Raw genomic sequence first — 20,787 nt, 5'->3', positions numbered from 1 at the left:
AAGCATTCCAAACCCACTTTATTGGTGCGTTTTCCCCCCCCAGCAGGCAGCAGAGCGATGGATGCCCAGGCAGACGCGGCTCAGTAGAAACCATTGAAGTTTTATTTGCAGTCACAAATGCTTTACACTGTATGCAGCAAACACCCTTACAAGTCAACCAGCAATCTGCTCACGCGGAAAAAAAACAGGACCCAACACACAATCGCCAGAGGAAAGAAAACAAAGTTTAAAAATAAAATTAAAAAAAAAAAAACCAAAAAGGGAAATAAAATTAAGAGTAGGTGGTGGCTGGGAAAAGAAACTGAAGCCCTAAGGAGTGAGTGTCGGTGGGTAGAGCTGAGCAAGGGGATGCACACGACTAGCAGCAACAATAGTGGGAAAAGTACAAGGCAAACAGGTTCCCCCCCACCCATCAGCTTTCCTGTTTGATACCCAAAACTGTGATTATGGTGACTTAGGGGAAAAGAAATTGAAAAATGAATTTTAAAGGGGGTGTTAAATACTTCATGCCGGGCAAACCTTGTTATTAAGAAGCCTCCGGGGCGGCTGCAGCGGCTCTGGGGAGCGGGGCCGCAGCTTCCCGCTGCTCCACTGAAACGGGGGGATAAAGGAAAAGAAAGAGGAGATGGAGCCGGGGGAGAGCCCTATGGGACGGGGGGAGAGCCCTATGGGATGGGGGGCCAGCGGCTACGGAGGGGCGGGGGACACCCACGAGCAAGCACGGATGAGAGACCACGCGGCATGGCTTCGAGTTCCTAATAACAAGGGCAAGATGGGAACGGGGAGCTGTGATTTCAGGGGGGGCTTAATAAGAAAAAATATACATTTGGAATTTTACAACGCCTTCTTTTTTTAGCATTTGTTGAATTTTTTTCCTTTTTTTTTTTTCCTTCCTTTTTTTTTTTAATTGTTTTTGCTTCTCTCTACGCTCGTCACTAAATAGATCTCTGCGCTTTCACACACCCACCCCTCGCCCAGTAAAGCTTCAGGCCCGCAGGACACGCTTTCCTCACTCGCATTCGCAACCCTCACGCCAGCACCGGTGCACCAGGACTCTGTAAAAAGTTCAATCACACTATTTTTTTGTTTGTTTTTCTTTTTTTTTTTTCCTTTTTTTTTTTTTTTAACCTTTTTTTAAACTGAGTCAATATAAACCTTGTTCAAAATGTTATGAAAAAATGTACATGTTTATACAAGGCAGGCTGCAGCAGAGCGCTGGCGTTCCACGCAGACATTCGGGTAGGGAGATGCTGGATTCTTGCGCTTGGCTTTTATGCCCTTTTTCCACCCCCTCCCACGGAAACAGAAGCGCCCGGTGAGCTCAACAACCCCTCCTGTTCCCTCCTCCCTCGGGACGTGGAGTACGGCCCAAAAAACCAAAGGAGAGCGCCGCAATCCAGCCCTGGGGAAGAGCAGGGATGTAGAAACGCCCTCTTTTCTTTCCATCGGAAACGGGAACCCCTCTGGGCCAGGCCAAAGAGATGCTGCTCTGTACAAGGTGGAGCTGGGAGACGTCAGCTCATCATGTCGTTGCTGTTCACGCCGTAGGTGGAATTCTTCATGGAGTCGTTCACTTCCCGCCTGAACGCCGACAGGTTTTGCGTGAACCTGGGGCAGAGAAACGCGTTAGAGGTTGTCCTGCTTTTGTTCTTTTAGGGAATTTGCCTGTCAGCTAAAGCCTTCTTATTAAACGCACTCTCCTGGAAGTTAGATACATGTTTTGGGAGACATAGCAATGGGATGCAAGGTCGTTGATAAGAATGGATGGACGTCTCGCAAGAGGGGCAATGAGAAACAGGTGACCAAAACCTGACCAACTGAGTGTAACATCCCATTCACATGATACTTCATAGAAAAGTGGGAGATCAGGAGGATCTCGTCCCTTTTCCCTATGGAGGAGAGGACCTTGCAAGTCGTCCCTGTGAACTGAGGCCAAGCGACAGACTGAATCCAGCTCTGGTTGGCTGCAGAGTCCAATCCAGGACTTCGGGTGCCGGCTCTGCAGTTGCCGGGACTTTTAAGATTGGGTTTGTATATTTTGTATTATTTTTCTCTATTTTTATTGGTAGCATTGGTAAAACACTTAATTTTTCCAACTCTCTTCTCTCTGTCCTTCTCTCCCTCCCAATCGTCTGTCCTTAGTGGGAAGGGGGGAGAGTGAGGGGCTGAAGGGTGGAAAGGGGGTCATCAATACATCCGACACAGTTTTATTGTCACCCCGCAATCAAAACCTCGACAGAGGTTTCCCGTTCCTCCAGCGTTTTGCTCTCAAACTGTGATTTTGGCATTGGCTATGGGCTCAGCACATCTCGGGGCTTTGTCCACACCGACCTGTCCCTGTTCTTGGTGAGGAGGTTGCGCTCGATGCCCTCCATGAGGTTCTCGAAGCAGAGGTGCATCGCCTGCTGTTTTTCCGGCGGTTGGCTGTTCACGATGCTGTTCCTCAGGTCGGAGAAATACTGGGGAGAGACAAGAGGACAATGGGTTAATCCCCAGAGGAACAGCCACCTCGGCTTTGGGACACACCATAGAGCTCTTCAAGTGACTTCTAGTGCCAAGGATTAATTAGCACAAAGGCTGGACACCCTTCCCTCAACACACCATCTCTGCTCTGACACCGATCTCCTCCCCTTCAGCATCATTTAAGTCCCGGGACATTTACCTTTTCATTGAGTAGTATCAAGCCGAGCAGAGGCCGAGACATCGACCACTGGTTCCTGCAGTCCTCAAAGATGATGATATTCAGCACTGTCGACAGCATCTGAAAGAGGAAAAATGAGGTTTAAAACTGGTTCTTCCAGCCCACAGCACCGTGTGGGCTCAGGAGCAACGAGTCACCTTGGAACCAGCGTTGGGACCTCAAACTACAGAGCTCTGAGCACCAGGGGACCTGGAGCCCCCAAGAACTGGTGGAGAACTTCACTGAGGGCACATGGAGGAGCTGCTGTCCCTTCCACAGCCAGGATCCAACCCAGCTGCTTTGGAAGATGCAGTTTCTCCTTTTATCCTGAGAAAATACAGCTTCTAGCCTCACAAAAAAAACTGGTTTTCTTTGTATTTGATCTACCAACAAGGATGGCAAAATATTCCCTGTTTTCCCATGGGAGTCATGCTGACGTTTTGACTGAGCACCAGCGAGCGAGGCTGGATAGCGCCGTCAGAAATGTATGGAGCAGCATGGCTGGGCGAGAGGCACATCAAAGTGTTTTGCTGTGAGATATGGATCTCTAGATCCCAACACAGGGCCCTCTGGAGCATCAAAGCCTCTGTGAGCACAATCAGCTGTCATTAAGTGACACTCAGGTATCTAAACTACATGGTATGTGTAGGTATGTGCTGAGCTGAGTTTGATCTAAGCAAGGAAAACATCTCTGCTGAGCTAAGCCTGATCTGAGCAAGGAAAACATCTCGGCTCACATCTGATTCTCTGCCACAGCACATGGAGAGAAGACAAATCCCAGCAAACTCCGTGTCTATCGGAGGTGCTGAGGACGGTGGCAGATGTGCCACCAGGATGTCTAAAACTTGATTATTCACCCCATTCTGAAGGCAGGAGTGAATAATCCTGGAGATGCAAATAAAACTCCTGGAAGCAGTTCCAAGGCAGCACATGCCCCAACAGGCAGAAAATCCAACTTCCACATGGGCCCGACACAGGGAGGTTGTTGCCACATTCTGAATTCCACGCAGTAAATCGTGGGGACCCCACGGTGCTGGCTCTGCTGTGGGTGCACGTGTACCCACAGAATTGTTCCAGGCATTTAAACGAACCCCGATTTGTTGCAAAGCCGCAGAACGGCACACGCTCTCTGGTTAAAGAGGTGTTTCTTGGCTTCATTCCTATGAACCACCAGCACTGCCCATAACTCTGTTTCTGGTTTTAAAAATACAAAATCTCATTTTTGGCTACTTCCTTTCGTATATAAAATGCAAAACCAGCTTTCCTTGCACAGGGAGAACCACGTGCATGAAACATCGCTTTGAATCAGACCTACCATATGACGAATGCGTAGGAGAGATGCGATACTAGCAAAAAATCCTTTCTGCTCCAGAAAAGCCTGGGGCTCTAGAGCAGGGAGCACACAGCCCCCGTACTGCATCACGCCACGAGATCCAGGGCTTCTCGGGGAGTTCACCACATCAAGGCCCTTACCTGCTGAATCATCTCGGGGTGCTGCTGCATGATGTGCAGGAAGCGGTCGCTCTCCTGGGTCAGAGGTGTGGTTCTCTTCTTGGTGCTGCGCGACAGCTGCTTGAAGAGATAGGTGACAATGTGGTCCAGGCAGGAGCAGCAGCCTGTGCAAACCATGGTGTCTGCAGGAACACGACAAAGCGGAGATGTTGGGGTGCTGCCAGTGTTTTCCTTGCTCAGATGCACCTGGAACCACCTAATCCCGAACGGGTCAGCAACCTCCTCTCTGACACATTCACCATCTCTACTGTTCCAGGTTTAACAGCAGTGAGACTCCTCCACCCATTCCCAAAGTTAATTTATCTGTTAGCCTGAAATAGCACGTGTTCAAATCACAAGAGAGAAGTGGTTACCTAGTGCAGTGAGGCCTTCTGAAATGGAAGAGAGAATATACATGATTACATGAGGCTCCAGACTGGCGATAAAGTTCATGTGGTCCTGGGTAAGAACTTCCAGTAAGGAATAGTATGACTGGCTGAGCTTGGGATAATCCTGCAGAGAGAGAAAGAGACTTTTAAGGCTTTGTGGCTACGCTGTAAGCATTGGTTACAGCTTTCTGCTAACCCAACCCATTCATTAATCACCTGAAAACTGCTTACTGCATCTCCTGGAAGGAGAACAAACCAACCTTTCTCTCACAGCATGATTCATGGGCCAACATATCTTCCTCCTTTCTCCCCTACCTTCCAAACAGGCTCCAGCAACAATGGCCCAGTAGGTTCCCAACGCTGTTATATCAAACTATCTTTCCCCACTGCTTTGCTCTTTTCTACATGGGGAGTGTTTGGCGACTAATACCAGTGCTGGAGATGCAGAGATAGGAAGAGCTCTCCAGGTGTTGGTGCAGAGTGCCAGATCACGTACAAAAATCAAAATACACAGTGCTGGGCTCAGCAATCCGCTCTGCAATCAGTGCCACAGACCCCCCAGACTGAGGGGGACTCTACTGGGAGTCCTGTGAAGTGGCCCCATCTCAAGAGCTGCATTTGAGCTGAATGTCTTGAGAAGAATTATTAGGTCAGTAACATGCTGAACGCAGTCAGAGAGAGAGCAAGGACTTCTTCCAGATCCTGCTATGGTAATATGACGGGGAAGATTTGGGGGGAATGGATCCTGCCCTCTCTCCTCGACATTTTGCCAAGCAGGACTGCACTGCCAGGGTCTCAAAGCTCTGCTGCAAAAAGGATTTCCTGCACATGAGGTGGGGAAAGAAGCGAGACCCTCCTCAGTGTCCTCAGCGGGCACATTGCACTGTAACTGCTAATGCATCCAAATCTCTGCCCACCGGCGATACAGGAAAGAACCTTCGCTCACAGGAAGTGTTTTTCAGGTAGAGGAGCAATTATTTTGGTAATGATTCTGCAGCTGGAGAGCCGAGCAGCGGGGCTGGTGGGGTTACAGCCTTCACGCCATTCACCTGCTGCTGTACATTCCAGGAGCTTAAATTTCCCGCTGGTCTGTGCCTATAGATGAGCTTCCAAAAGTGGCACCAGTCCCCTTGTCTCCGCAATTAAACTAACCTTGACTGTTTCACCCCCCAGCCCTCTCTTCCCTCGCGATGTGTTTATGCTGCTATCACAGGAGTGGGCTTACCAGAAGGTCACTGTGGGGGATGGAAAGCAGAAGCTTGATAAAAGTTTGCAAGGCATTGTCCAGTGCATCATCCCCGTAGAGGCGGAAGACCCCAAAGTTGACGTAGCTCCCGCTCAGTGCAGCCTTCAGCATAGAGAAGCAGATGGAAATCCCCTTGAGCTTCAAGGCATAGACTTGATCCTTTGGGACCTCCCCAAGCGTTAGGATACGATTTCCTGCATGAGCATAGAAGCGGATTCAGTATTTCAGCAACCACATTCAAACCCTTTCTCCCCCAGGGTGCAGGAAAAATGAAAGTAGAGCCGTAAGGAGTGACCGAGAAGTCAGACACAAGCACCATGAGACTTGTTCCCCAGCCAAAGGTGGAACCCACTAAAGACAGAAGCGTGGCTTTGCTGCAAGCCATAGGAGAACACAACTGCGTGTAATTTTGCGCTGGAACCAGGACAGCATAAGGACAGGATTGCTGTCCATGTGCTTCCTGGGGTCACCCATGTCACCTCACACACTCGCAAGGGGGTCAGTTGGCCTCCTGCTCCTTCCTATCACTTTCTTCCTCATTTACACAGCAAGTATCCTGCCTGTTCTGCCTGCCGACCCAGCACTCGAAGCAGAAGCATCTCCCTGTATCCAAGCATGCATTCAGCAAGTGATTTGGCAGCGTTTCCCAGGCTGGGCTGGCTCTCGGAGCTGGCAGGTGCCCCGGCCCTCGCTTCCCGAGCGAGTGGAGGAGTCAAGGGCAGCGCGAGGCCACGCGGATCCCTCTTGCCGGGTACTCACCATACGTAGTTATCATTTTACTCGTTTCTCGGAAGAGCAGGATGCCGTTCGGTGAGGACACATCGAACTGCAGCCGTTGGGATCTGAAGGAAAGGATTTGGAATAAATCAGAGCTCAAACATACTCGGGAGTAAAACCAAAGGCAATAACCCAGCAGCTCCATGTGCTGCTGTGCACTGGGACACGCTCCTCCCCAGAGTTCAGCAAAACACCCCGGTCTGGTAGAAAATACCGCTGTTCATGACCAAAGGCGGGCAGGACACGGCTACTTAGGGACAGACGAGCTCTGCTGTCGCAGAAGAAAGGGCCTGTATTTCACAGATGTCAGGAATACAAGAGCAAGGCTGGAAATCCTGCCCTGGCAATGGTCACTAGGCTGCTGTACACAAACACATCTCGGAAGTGTCACTAAGGGCAGGCTGACTAACTCCTATTCATAACACGACCAAGAATTCCGAGCTTGGCATTTTTTCACCCTTACGGCGAACAGATCTTACAATCAAAGCACAGCCACTCATCCTGTTCACCTCCGAAATAAACAAGGAGATGTATTCCAGTAAGGACTGTCCTGCTGCAAAGGTGCCAGTGGGATGTGACAATACCAAGAGTCAACTCTCAGATGACTGTGCCTGAAGCTCGTGTCCCTTCCAGTGAGCTCTAACAACGGTTCATCCCTACAGGGCTGCATTCGGCTGGGCTGTGAGCCAGGGCAGCATCTTGGCAACCTTCCACCACAGATTATACAGCTTCTGAATTATCCCAGCAGCATCAGAGGTACCTCTGTGCTGGCAGAAAGGGCGGATGCTCTAAAGCAAAAGTGGTCAGCTGGCTGCCAGACAGAACAAGGCTTGTTTTAAACCCAGGTTTTAAAAATTAACATGAGTCGCCCGCCTCCATCTTACAGCGCTGTCCTTGGAAGCGCACGCTGAGCAAACGCAGTGTTTATTGATCGCGTCTCTTGGTCTGAGTCATGAGACGGCTGATATCTGAACTGTTAAGATTTTGTTCCCTGCTGAAACGACACCAACTTCCCCCTGTCCCCTTGGCAGCTTTTATAGCATCACCAGACCGAAGCGGAGACAACACAACTGGGCACCAACAGCCACGCAGAGCAAGAAGCAGCACACAGACACAAACCCCAGCTTCTGGAGGCTCATACCTGTTATGTACCAGCTCAGCCATCAGTTTGAGGACAGGAGTAGTGCAGGCCGGGTCATGGTACCAGAGTTCAATCGCTCGCTGTAGGATCGGCATGTAGGATGGGTAGCTGCAAGGTGAAAGCTAAGGAACTTGGTTGCTTTCTATGAAAAAAAGGTCACAACCTCTACCAAAAAGGTGTATTTTGTGTATGTGAACCTTGTAAAGCGGCTTACTTCATAAGGCTAAACGGAGCTGCTGATTCCTGGCGTATGCTTTATCACAGAAAACATAATAATAAAGATCTTGAGTCAATTGAAAGAGTTGCATGCATGCTTTTTATACTGAGACAACCCGGAACCCAAAAGGTTTAAATTGAAAGGGAAGACAGATACAAAGATGTGTCACAGCCCAGACGTCTGACCTTCACCAGCCAAGAGCAATGTGGAGCGCAGCCACGGTGCTCTTTGAGCAGCAATGCTCTCAGTGAGAGGACAAAGACACCGACTGTTGTTGGCCCCAGCAAGCAAGAGGAAAGCTTTTTGTGGCTGCTAGGACGCACGCATCCCATTAAAAGCCTTTGTGTCACATCTCTACAGGTCCACTCAGAAAAACCCCAACAGTTCGGCTTTGAGCAGATTTTTAGGTTGACTTGGTTGCAGACAGACCAAGTCAAATCTATTCTAAGGCTTAGAGACAGGACACTGAGTACTATAAAAGTGAAGAGAAACCCCAGTCAGGATTTAGCAGGAAAAAATAGGGCATTTGGATGCAGTGAGCTAGAGTTCTCCCCTCCGATGACTCAAGTTTTAGGGCAACAGAAGGATACATCCACTCAAACAGCATCATGAAGCTGGTCTTGGCATTGAAGGCAAAGGCTATTCCCCTCAAGTCTCTCACCAAACCAACCAAAGTTCTCTGTATTGCAAACGAAAAGATATGTTAAAACATAACACGCTTATGGATCTATCCTTGCCCTGAGCCATTTTTCCCTTCCTCCCATCATAAGAGCAACACAGCCTTTCTGTGCTGGATGCCAGCCCCAGGTTAGACAGTTCTTCCTCTTCAGTGCCAGAAATCCTCCCTAATTTGAGCCCGTGCAGTGACAGTTTTGGGCTATTTCATTCCCAGCAGAAGGAAAGCTGGCAGGTGAGCCTCTCTGCTTCAGTTTTAAAGTATAACTCGATCCCGAGGCGTACAGGGACACCACCGCTTCCCCACGTACTGAAGGGAAAACACCCATCACTCCAGCATCGACTTGTCTCGTTCAGAAGGCAGAATGGCTCTCATTCTGCATTTACTTGTTCTCTCCCATCTGTTTGAACCAAAAACATCAAAGCCCCTAAATGAAAGAGAACACGGATAACACGGAAGGTCCTGCCCGACTTACTTTTGCCTCTTGTTCATTGAACGTATTTGTGCTGAACATCTGTGCCACAGTCTCAAAGGCAGCTGTGAGGGGAAGCATGAACTGCTCATACTGATCCTCATCTTCCCCTGAAAGACAAAAATAAATAAATGAGGAGGAAATAAGACTGCGTAACACTGCACCTCCCCGTGCCCCGCAGTACTGCTGCTGTTAGACACTCACACTCTGCTCACCCACGGAGCTAAAGGCAGAGACAACACAGGTCTCCAGTTGACCCACCACTGCCAATACATAACTTGGAGAAAAGACTTAGAACAAACCTTTCCACCTCAGGAAAACATTTACAATATTATGAAGGAACGATTTATCCCCAGCCTTGGCAGTGTGCACCTCTGGGCTACCTGCAGCCTGTAACATGGCATCAAACCCACTCTCAGGCTTCTTTCGCCTCCTTTTTCTTATCCCACCAGCTTATCCCACTCCAGCATCCTTTCCTGCATGAGCCTGCAGCTCCCTGAACAGCAGAACCCAGCACCTGCGACACAGAATTCTGCTCTGATTCCCACAAAAAGACCCAAGTACCTAAATCCACCATGAGAAGACGCCCAAGTGCAGTGTAGAACGTAGTCCGACATCTCATGTCAGTCAGGTTGGACTGATTGTTAATGCCCAGGAAGGAAAAGTGCTCGCTCTGCAAACAGAAGAGGTGGGTTAAAGGGGAACCAGCACCTCGAACGGGCCCCTGTATCAAAGGCTGAGGATCCCGAATCCTGATTCTCAGCCTGTGTGAGGATGAGAAGCAGCGAGCCGCTCGGTTATCTCGCCAACCCCTTCCCAGCTCGGAGCACAGGCCAGCAGAGGGCACAGGCAGCCCCACAGCAGCGTCCTGCCTGCTGCCAAAGACACCAGCTCCCGGCTTTCATCTTGCAATCCCCACGACCAGACAAATGAGGAGCTCTTGCTTTGCCTCCAGAGCAGAGCAGCATCTGCTCCTCTTCCTCACGGGCACCTCCAGGCACTAAGGTTGCTGAAAACCAGCTCTCTGCAGGCAGATCCCAGTTACTCTGCCTGCGTTCCCCACCAAAACAGTAGCCACAGAAAATGCAGCTTCTGGGCCAAACTTGAGATGTGGGACTGTCTGAAAAATATCCTCTAGCTGAAGGAACACAGCGTATTGTTTGATGTGTTCGTGTTGAGTCGATGCAAACCTCGTGGATGCGGTGCTGGGAGCGCTATCGCTGCAGCGCCGCAGCATCAAATGACCACACACTCCCAGAGGCAAGTGAGAAATGTGATACTTCGCTGCTGGTTTCTAGGTGCTCATTCTAACATTTTTGATTTCCAGTCAGCATCCCAGATCCGCACAGGCGGTGACCAAGGGACACGGCTGCCACCCTGCCCGCTGCAAGTCACAGCACTTCCTCCAAATCAGCACTTTCAGAATGAAAGCTGAGGCATCAAAACGTCATTATATTTTGCTTTAAATTACATAAGGAGTGCTCGCTGCTGCCTGCATGCACAGCACTATCAGCCATCTCCCACATGTCACTCTGAAGAGAGCTGTCTTTTGGTGGAGTAGAAACCCCCACATGGACCTTTCAGGGATGAAAGGTGTCACATAATTACAGCCCCTCAAAATCGAAGGGCAGGCTTTGAACAAAGAGATAGAACACAGATCACATTTCCAGAGGCTCATCTAGCATGATGGAAGCATCTGGAACACAGGTAAAATTCAGAAGTGCGTCCACGTGTTAAGATTAAGGGATGAGCTCAGCTGCACAAAGGCAGACGGAGGAGTTTGCTGTGAGACAAGAAGCAGGTGAAAGGACTTACCGTGTGATTGTTCAGCATGAACTGTACAGCGCTGAGTTTCACCAGCTTTCTGACGCTACTGTATGTAAATGGGGTGTTAAGGAAGCGGCAGAGTCAACAGAAAACTTCTCGCAATGCTTGCAAAGCGCTTTCCAGCACAAAACTACAAGGGGACTTATGTCTATAACATTCAACATGTTCTAGCCTCTCTTCCATTTGTTTCAGGAGCAACCAAGTTGCATAAACCTCTACTGTAAAGACCTGCAGTGGCCATTTTCATTTTATTCTGTCAGGAAAAACAAGTAGAAGACCATTTGGTAGCCTGTACACAAATTATTTGTGGACAGTGAGCTACAAAGCAATTACGATCCAAAATAAAACCACTACAATATTACAGAACTTCAATCCACCAGTCAGGTAAGACGTTGACCAACCACTTGCACTCTGTTCTTCTCGCTACCCAAAAGATGAAGCGGTTCAGGAATCTGTCACACGCAGAGTGCTCCTGTTCCAGCCAAGCATCTGGGTCACTTTTCCCCCACGCTGAGGTTTAATGGTCCTGCGGCCCCAGCAGCAATTCCATAAAGGATATCCGATGGACAGGTCGTTCAGCAGCTGCAGCGTCTTGGAGGTGATCGGCTCGCACCGGCCCCAGTACTTCAGGTTGGTGATGCTAGGGGAAGAGGACAAGGATGGATCAGAGGGCTTTGCTCGCCTTCCCATTTGCTGTGCGGCGGATTCTTCCAGTTCAAAAGTCACCCGACATCATCGGCTCCACCCTCCACCGAAACCACAGACATCACAAGCCACAAAATATTGGTATAAAATTACTGTACTTACATTTGGTTGACTAGAAAATTATCCTTCAGATAATCTTCACTACTTGGGTCCCAAGCTACACTGGCCCATACCCAGGCCCTTGGAATTCTGTGGCACTCCAGGGCTGGTTTCTGCAGCAAGGGTAAGAGAATTCTGCGGCAGTGACTACATGCAGACGTATGCAATTCTGCACCTGCACCATCCACTGTCAGCTGCAGAATTCTAGTAGCCCTTGCTTCTTCCAGGAGAGCCGTTTCACCCTTGGGGATGCTAAAGAAGTCGAGGGGGAGCTGGCGGCTGCACGACACCAGGCACACGGCACTGGGTGTCAGCGTCGGAGCGACTGAATTGGTTCAAAAAAGCTAAAGGAGGCTGCCAAACATCCGACAAAAAGCCAGTCGACAGGTTCGGTCCGGAGGAAAGCTGCCAAGGAACAGGCCAAATCGGTTTGCCTACCAGATTGGAGGAGTTTTAAGAAAGGACTGGTGCTGCTCTGGTACTGAACAGGACCATTTGCAAAGAAAAGAGATCTTTGAAGGATCAATTTCCCTCCCCATAGAGCTTTCGTGGCTGGTGATTGCCAATAGTTTAGTGACAGGGCATGAGTGCTTCAGGCTGTCCCCTCTCTGACTCTGTTTTTACTAAGCAGGCACTGGAAAGAGAATCCATTATCCTGGTGTACGGCTTATTTTTGTGTCTCCACGGTGGATAAATCAATCCTGGACATTGTGCGTGACTTAAGCCCTGATAAAAGCCTGTAATTCTCTCAAGTAGTCAGATGGTTCTAGTTTTACACTGAACAACACTCCCTCATATTGCAGTTTTCCTGGTTACACCTTCAGATAAACCCTGGAAGCTCCGCTGTCGGCAAGCAGGAACACTTACATTTTTCCTATGAAGACGCTCAGGACCATCGTCTCATCGTTCAAGCCCAGGACCTCTGAGAGACGGCGGTACAGCTGGAGGGGAAGAAAAAGAATCACACCAATTTAAAAGCTGTCAAGTAATGATCAAAGATTCCTTGTTTTCCACTTGCTCTCCCTTCGTGGCACACTTGCCCGGGAGCGCCTGTGCTCTGGGCTTGCCCAGATCAGTCAAGCAACACGCATAGACGCTTGTGATCTGATCCAGACTAATCACCGTCGCCTCTTTTCTCTCGTTAGTCACGGCGCATTCAGATGCTGTACACAGCAGCCAGAGAGCACTTGGATTTCCTAAGAAAAGGGGCCCTAACAACTGTGCTCCTCCACCTGCACCTACGTGCGGTATCTCAGTCAATTTGACTTGTCAAATCACTACTCTCAAGTCTGTGAGACGAGGAAGGAAGGTCCTAGGTTACTGGAAAGGAAGAGAAGCTAATTCTAGACTAACAATGTTCCCATCCTTTACTTTCTAATTTTAAAAATGGTGTTTTGCATCTTTAGAGATGCACCAAGGCAATGGAAGCCTGGTACATCTACAACTGCCTTGCAATGAAGAAAATGTGTATTTATCTTCACTTTAGAGCTGAGGAAGCAAGGCACAGATGTGTCCCATACTCCTTGCGGGTGTCTGAGGTGGTGTACAGGCTTTAGGGACTCTTCTGAAGTCACAGCAGAGACCTGGTAGGTAACAAAACTGAACCCAGGTCTCAAGTTCAAGGCTACTGTCACAGTCACTGGCTCCTTCCTGATACGTACTGAACGCGGCATTTCAAACCAGCTCAGGGTTTGCAACATTAACACTGGACACTTATCTAGAAAACACAGCAGACACATCCCTTAAAATATTTTCATCTATAAAGAAGAGAAAATAAGTAACGCCACTTGCTTTCATTTAGAACAGGGAGCTGTTACTGGATTTCACACCACCAAAGAGATGTAGCCATGATTACCTTGGAAGACTTCTGCACCTGATCTCCGATATAGATCTTCCGAAACTGCTCGAAGAAGCTCAGCATGGCCAGCTCCAGCTTCTCATTCCCGGCCTGCGCCAGCCGTGAGTCCGTCAGGTTCATGAGCTGCAGCACCCTGCAGGGGTGCAAACACACGTTGCTGGGGAGACCGGGACATGCCAGGGATTTCTGGCACACGGTGGCGCTTCTGGTTTTTACTTTCTGTGGGCATTGTCACTTTGGGTCGAGAACTGACAAAACTGATAACAAAACGGCGAGTAGGACACATTCCTCCTCTGTGCAAGGCCCCTGCGAGGATGCTATGTCCCTTCTAACAGAGATGCAAGGGTTGGTTTTAATTTGCCGCAGAAGCGTGTTTGGGGGGGCTCTAGCACGCTTACCCAGTGACTGGGCCATCGTGTGCTCAAACTCACCTGAGAACCCCTCTCTAAACTAAACTAAACAACTCTCCCACTACAACAAGGAATTTCAGGGTGAGTAACACGTGCGGCAGAACAGGGGACCAAACCCAACAATATTATTTTTTGGCAAATGCCACAAAACAGAGTGGGAAAGATGATGTCAATAGACTTCTGTGAACATCTCTCATATATGCTGGTGCTAAAGGCAGCTGAAGTATATACGGGGTCTCATTCCCTCTTCAGTAACTTATCAGCAACATGGGAAGCGAGAGCGTGATGTTATTTATGGGCTCAGCAATAGCCCAGCTTCCATACATTGCTGGTATAGGTCTTGCTCCTTCCCCAGCCTCCCTGCAGAGCTGCTAGCTCTGGGCCAGAAGGCATCCAGCAGGACTTGAGGCTGTTCCTGAGCACTAAGTAAGCTGCATGTTCTCACACCCACCAAATACAGCTTGCACTTTACAATCTCAAAAACCCAGCATGTGTTAGGTGACACTATAAACAGGTGAAGAAGAACTACAATATTCACAGCGTATTTACAGACAAAACATACTTTGGATTATTAAGTAGGGAAAAAGGCTTTTCCCCCACGCCAGCAAAAAACTATCATGCATTTAGTTGTACTCCAACGCATGCACTTAACCCCGGTATAATTCCCCTCTTACATGCTCTTCCCCTCTCATTCTCTTTCTTATAACTCAGATTTCCCAATTTAGCCAAGCCACGGCAGAGGTTTGCTGTGGCTCTACCCAGTGCCGCCAATCTCTGCTCTCAGGATGGCCAACTCCACGCCGTTCAGTGAAAAGAGGGGAAGAACACGGTGGCAGCTCCACGACAGCAATTCTTGCGTTGCCTTCAAGAGCGGCGCGGCTAGAAAACAGTCAGCGTCCCTACCGACAAACCAACTCGCCATCCATCGCATCCTGCTCATCCGTGCTGGCGAACGAGACCCTACCGCCAATCACTGCCCCGATTATATAGACGAGCCACGTCAGGCGCCCTGCAAGCAAGAGAGGACATCAGAACCGAGCACGTCGCACGTCACGCGGAGGAAGCCGAGACAGGACTCGCAAGGAGTATCTTTCTGCTTTAGTGCCCATCTATATTGAAATGACTCAATCTTCCACTTGGTGAAAAACAGGCACAACTTTAGAAAAAGAACTCCAGGTCTGCCTGGAAGATTTTCATTATTTAAAGCTGTTCCACTGCAGAAAGCCACTTCCTTGTTAAAAGGTATTTAAACACGTGCAGGTGCCAGCAGGTGGAGTTTATTCTTTCAAAGCACATGTGGCTGGTGGAGAAGTCAACATCGTATTGACTTTTGCCCATATTAAAAAAAAAAAAGAGAAAAAAGTACCGTGTTAGATCAGCCGATGCTTTTAGTGCCTAACTCCTCCATGAAGGGGGACGCCAGCTGCATTATCAGAGAGGGGGCACGACACAGCTACACCCCAACCTCCAAAGGAACTGCTGCGGCTTTATGGCCAATGTTGAGCAATTCCTGAACCAACCAGCTGTGCAAGTACAAAACCTCCACGCTGAACCCACCCAACAGCCAGAAACCCCACTTGGTTAACTCATCAGCTGGAGGTTTCTGCCACATCATGGTCTGCATCCTGCCTGGGATAAAAGAGGGATGGGGCAGGTGGTGCTGAGAACTTGTCTCTGAAATCCTGGGCAGGGAGAGGCACTAAATTTCCCCCCAAAAAAGAATGGGGTCAGTTGTAGGACAGCGATATCTTCAGCCAGCACTGCTGTGTGTGTTGGGAGTGTCCGTCCACAGCCTAAAATATTCTATGCCACAGGGTCACATCCCCAAGGGATTGTTTGTGAGATTTGCCTCCCTATTTATGGATTTCACCAGGAACGCTGGCTTCTTAAATGGTACTTTTGAGAACAGGGAACCTGCTCCAAGCCCACAGGCCACAGTTCTCCGAAGGCGCTCACCTTCCTGCACAGCAACGTCCATGGGGCTGGCGGTGGCACTTTGCAGCAGCTCCTGGTAGGACTGGGCTGACTGGTCGAAGAGCTGCACGAGCAGAGCGCAGGTCTTCTCGTACTCGCAGCGCCCGATGGTGGAGAGCTGGTCCAGCTGCTGCTGCACGAGGCCAGTGTCATCCAGTGGGTCCTCCAAACCATCCCTGAGCAGCGAGAGAGCCGATTAGAAAAGGACTTGAGCTGCAGAGACAGCCTAACCCATAACATCAGCTTATTTCTATCAGGTACAGGATGCTTTCCCAGCTTAACAGTTGGACTCGATCTTAAAGGTCTTTCCCAACCAAAACAATTCTATGATTCTCTACAGCAACTCCAACGACTAAAGTCTCTACTATTTGTCATGATGAAAAGCTATACAGACCAATGTCATCTGATCACTATTGCAGCTGTAAATCAGAACAGTAGCGGTTCAGGTGGAAAGGCCATCAGGACCTGGGATGAAAAAGCGCTTCTTAGGTCTTTAACATTTATCCAGGTCTTTGAACAGAACGTGTGGCATCAAAAACAAGGTCTCTGTCTGGTTGTCTTTGTATAACAAAGCTTTCCCTTTCAGTGTTTTATTTGCCTTTTCTTCTAAATACACTAACCTCAACACTAAGCCTGAGAACTCCAGAACTAGCTAAACCTGCTGTTCCTCCCTTGCGGTGCAAGACACCTAAAAAAGGGATAAGCTGTGTTTCCTTAAGAAACACATGATTTTTTCTAGACCAATTGTTTTCATCAAATACAAACACACAGGAGGTGTAATTCATCCCACACAAATCGAGGCACCGCAACAGAGTCCTGATCCACATTGGAGCCCTCCACATTAGACTTCGGTGCTGACACCGAAGCGCTGCCGTCTCTCTGCTCTCCCTACCTCAGTATGATGTGCACAGACTCCAGCCTGGACGTGATGTACGCTTTTGTGACTTCTGGCGTATACGTTTCAAGCATGTGAGGCTCGGTGGCTTTAACGTAGGGCACGGATGCAGCCAGGCGCTGCCACAAGCTCAGCAGATAGTGGACGCTGTTCGGTGCGAACTCCCAGTGCTGCCAGGAGCCCAGAGAAAGAAAAGAAACCAGCCAGTTATGGCCTTGATTATTTCACCCGTGTTATTTTGACTCGTGTAGCACTACCTATGGCAGCATCTAAAAGCTTGAATGATCTGGTTGACAATTTTAACAATGACTTTCTAGTTCACACCTGAATTCAGTGGGTATTATCAGTAAAGATAATTTTGAGTTCCCATGCTGTGCAGCTGAGCCAAAGCTTTTGGTCCCAAACTACTGTCGAGCTCATACAGCCCCCCAAATAGAATACACAGTCTAAAGCTGTTTTCCAGATAAACATCAACAAAGGCATTATGTAAGCTATACAATTTTTTTAAGCCATATTCTGTGCAGGGGTGTAGTTAGAAGCTGTATACCAGTGGAAAACTCAGTGGGAATATAACACAATATTCATATTACTAGCAATCCTTGCAACTGCATTTTAATAGTGAAGTGATATATATAATTCTAAAAATAAGCCTTATTTTATGAGGGTTTTTTTTCCCCTCTGGTAGGACAAGGACTCTGGAGGCAAAGCGACCCTGCTGCCCCTGCTCCATTCAGGAGGAATTCACAGAATAACCAATGCTACGCCACAGGATTCCATCACAGGGGCTGCTGGGCTCTTTGGTGAAATAACAAAGCAAATTAAGGGGCAAAGAACAGACAATTTTGCTTCAAGAGAAGCTAAGGAGCACAAATGTCCATGGAGGGTAAGGAGAAGCACATGGTACCTGCAGGCTGGTGACGGTGAAGTTGGCGATGAGCCGGATGACCTCGGGGTAGTTCTCCACCTTCACCAGTTCTCCCAGCTGGTAATTGCTTTTCAACCGGGCCAGCAACCGGCAGAATTCGTGGTAGTTATTTGGGTCTGACAAACTCTGAGAGGAACAAAAGAGAAGAGCTGAGAAACAACATACACGACACATGGTGGTCGGCTAGAACAGACACAGGTGGAATGGTAGGAAAAGGAAATAACAGCAAAACGTTGTGTCCTTCTCTGCAGTGCCACAAGCGGGACGTTTCCATTAGGAAGTCTTCTTGGGGAAGAAACTTGATGCAGAGGATCAGAGACACAACTCCATTGACAGCATCTGAAACGCTCACCTGGGGGTTTTCCAGTATTCGTTTAACTCCATCCACGAGATGAGATAGAAACTTTGCTCTTTCGGCGTTGTTGAAGAGGGATCTGCGCACAGAGGCTATCTGCACCAAGCACGATAAAACCTAACGGGGCAGAGAATAGATACAGGCAGGGATTACAATAAAATGAACAGAACGTTTCCTCCTTGTGACAACAAACCATTTAAATCTGATGATCCTTTGCATGCTATGCAAGAAAAAAAACCCACTAAGAGCATGAAAAAAGAAATGTATATTGTTCTCAACCCAAAACTCCAAAATTTAAATCAAGAGTAAATGGAAAAGGCGCCGCTGCAGTGGTATCAGGTTGGTGAGCAGGGTTTGAAGAACAAAAGCCCCGCTCCCCCTGCCAGGATTACCCGCTCAGCCGCTCGTTTTGGCTGTTCTTACCTTTCCTGATCAAAGAGGAAGGACAATTAAAGGTGTAATTGCTTCAGATTTCTATTCAGTAACAAAAAAGAAGTGTCTCGCGCTGTTAAAATCTCTCATGAATATTTGAGGCTCTAAATGCAGAATTAGCAAGTAACCCTTCAACATAATGAAGAGTGCTGAGAGTCTCAGTGGAAAAAAATACATCTGAAGGACCCTTCCTTCCCTCGCCAAAGGGCATGTTTTCATCCTAGCATTAATTATGAAAAATATAATACTTATCTGATAGATAAATGCCTGGCAGGCAGGTTTTTTTTCCAAGAAGAACTAACCCAACTGTGAGCTCAGTCGTGCTATTGGCCATTCCATCCACCTGGGACATGGCCTAGTTTGCGAGTGCGGAAGAAGAAATTACATGTTTCGGTTGTGCTCCCAGACTTGCTACCGACTCACAGTTCGGTTTTACCATCAACTCAGCTGTACAGTGGAAATAACACCAGCTACGTCCCTCAGAAATGGAAGAGCGAGCAGGGAGACCCCCAAGGATAAAGGAGGAGGTTGGATTTTCAGCAAATAAACTGGGTTTAGGTCAAATCCAAAAGCTGCAGATGCAGCAAAAGGAGCAGCAGCAGCAGCCCAGGCTGCTCTTTGTCACAAGGCAGTGTCACCAAAGAAAAGGTGGCTGTCCAAGGTCAGCATGTGGCATTTGAACCGACAATGAGTGTCCCAGATGAACACTATAAATGCTTTCTGGTAGCGGAGTCTGTAAGGAAAATAAACGCTAAACTTACCAGAGGAGAAAACGAAGGAGGGATGGAATGATAAAGGTCAAAAAACAACTGAAGGGTTGAAGAATCCAAGAATGCTGAAACAGAATGGAGCATTTTACTGAGAACACGTCCATTTACTCTTTCCATAGCTCTAATACTCATCAACAAAGCCATGAGCACTTGTAAAATCCTTTGGAAATTCTCTGATAGCGTAGTGCTTCGTGTGGCATTTTGACACAATTGCCTTTACCAGAAATAAAGTGAACCCGCTGCTACTTGGTACCAGGACAAAATTAAAAGGAAAATATTTAAAGAATGTAATCTGCAGAACCGCCTGGTGAGAACAGCAAGGGTGTTGAGAACAGGTGTTATTTGTTACTTGCTTTTCTTTAAAAACACATTTTACTGTTTCTCGAAGTGGCAGGTGTGAGACTGAAAGGGCAGAGGAGCATTTCTATAGCTCACTGTGGCCAACCCAAACCAACCTGCGTTTGTAGCCACACCAAGGAAAGGCTGCACTTTACGTGTGGCATCGTACGTGATAAAGTTTTGCGAAGCACAGTGAGGGCTTTAGCAGCTGCAAGATTACCTGATCTCCAGCTGGTTGGGATCTGCACAGTGCAAAGATCATCCGAGGACTCGTCTGTTGATGTGCCAATGAAATCAAAGTTCAGGCAATTATGCGTGAGCTTAAGGAGCTGCATGAGCAGCCCATGCTGGCTTTCATCGTTTAGATTCAGGTTCTTCCCAGAAGCCTATAAAATACATCGGATTACAAAAGTAAAAATAATAAAACCAAAGCGACAGCTGACTTTGAGGCAGTAATTCGGTTTTAAACAGGATGTGGCAATGGTAGGATCGTAGCGCCAAGCCCAGCTATCACACACTTCCACAGACAGCGTGTGTATTTACACACTTACTCCTTGCACAAGATGGATAAACAGACAGCGCTTCCTTTCCCACTCAGCTCGTACAGCACAGCAGAAAAGCAGCCAGGCTTGCCAGCCTGCAATTATACCGTGAGATCCAGGAGATAAGGGACTTCTTATTAAACACAAGAATACATTTTCTGCCTGACAAGCGATTCGCAGCAGGGAATCTTGTTGCTCCACCTAAGCCTGGGATGGAAATGAGTGCGTATGGTGATCCGTATAAGTCCTGCTCCAGTTACACCGCTCTGCTCTGGGCAGGGAAAACGCGGATACTCTCAAGTAACACAAAGAACTTGATGGACACAAAATCCCAGGTCATTTTGCTGCAGTTTAAATGTCGCACTCGGGTCTGTACTCCAAGGACAGGCCGGCCCTTCCATCCTTTGTATTATCGCTCTGTACTTAAAACAAAACTAACTTGTTCCAGCTTAAGTCTACTGCAAATAACACGCTGCACCGTGCCAGCTCTGCCAAGACCAGCGCCAGTGGTCGCTGGAATACTTTCCTCACTCTCTCCGCTGTATCACAAGGATTTATTCTTCCGCG

General features: G+C 48.3%; 1 protein-coding gene across 3 annotated transcripts in view; it reads right to left on the bottom strand.

The window, feature by feature from the left end:
- Positions 1 to 80: 80 nt before the first annotated feature.
- Positions 81 to 20,787, bottom strand: part of XPO7 (exportin 7) — a 39,384-nt gene continuing 18,677 nt past the window's right edge. For all 3 annotated transcript variants that reach the window (XM_080360087.1, XM_080360088.1, XM_080360089.1), the window contains 22 exons: positions 19,899 to 20,064; positions 19,331 to 19,404; positions 18,135 to 18,254; positions 17,762 to 17,908; positions 16,855 to 17,027; positions 15,945 to 16,138; positions 14,892 to 14,997; positions 13,576 to 13,711; positions 12,588 to 12,661; positions 11,476 to 11,556; positions 10,905 to 10,968; positions 9,654 to 9,762; positions 9,093 to 9,199; positions 8,532 to 8,620; positions 7,725 to 7,832; positions 6,566 to 6,648; positions 5,786 to 6,000; positions 4,546 to 4,684; positions 4,154 to 4,314; positions 2,663 to 2,761; positions 2,332 to 2,459; positions 81 to 1,608 (listed from right to left, as the gene is read on the bottom strand). In XM_080360087.1, the coding sequence (XP_080216213.1) occupies positions 1,515 to 1,608; positions 2,332 to 2,459; positions 2,663 to 2,761; positions 4,154 to 4,314; positions 4,546 to 4,684; positions 5,786 to 6,000; positions 6,566 to 6,648; positions 7,725 to 7,832; positions 8,532 to 8,620; positions 9,093 to 9,199; positions 9,654 to 9,762; positions 10,905 to 10,968; positions 11,476 to 11,556; positions 12,588 to 12,661; positions 13,576 to 13,711; positions 14,892 to 14,997; positions 15,945 to 16,138; positions 16,855 to 17,027; positions 17,762 to 17,908; positions 18,135 to 18,254; positions 19,331 to 19,404; positions 19,899 to 20,064 (2,667 nt within the window). In that variant the 3' untranslated portion in view covers positions 81 to 1,514. The remainder of the gene's footprint in view (positions 1,609 to 2,331; positions 2,460 to 2,662; positions 2,762 to 4,153; positions 4,315 to 4,545; positions 4,685 to 5,785; positions 6,001 to 6,565; positions 6,649 to 7,724; positions 7,833 to 8,531; positions 8,621 to 9,092; positions 9,200 to 9,653; positions 9,763 to 10,904; positions 10,969 to 11,475; positions 11,557 to 12,587; positions 12,662 to 13,575; positions 13,712 to 14,891; positions 14,998 to 15,944; positions 16,139 to 16,854; positions 17,028 to 17,761; positions 17,909 to 18,134; positions 18,255 to 19,330; positions 19,405 to 19,898; positions 20,065 to 20,787) is intronic.

This window comes from Nesoenas mayeri (genome assembly GCF_963082525.1).
Source record: "Nesoenas mayeri genome assembly, chromosome: 27".
NCBI lineage: Eukaryota > Metazoa > Chordata > Aves > Columbiformes > Columbidae > Nesoenas > Nesoenas mayeri.
The sequence above is the reverse complement of the archived record's forward strand: the minus strand, read 5'-3'. Positions and strand labels throughout refer to the sequence as shown.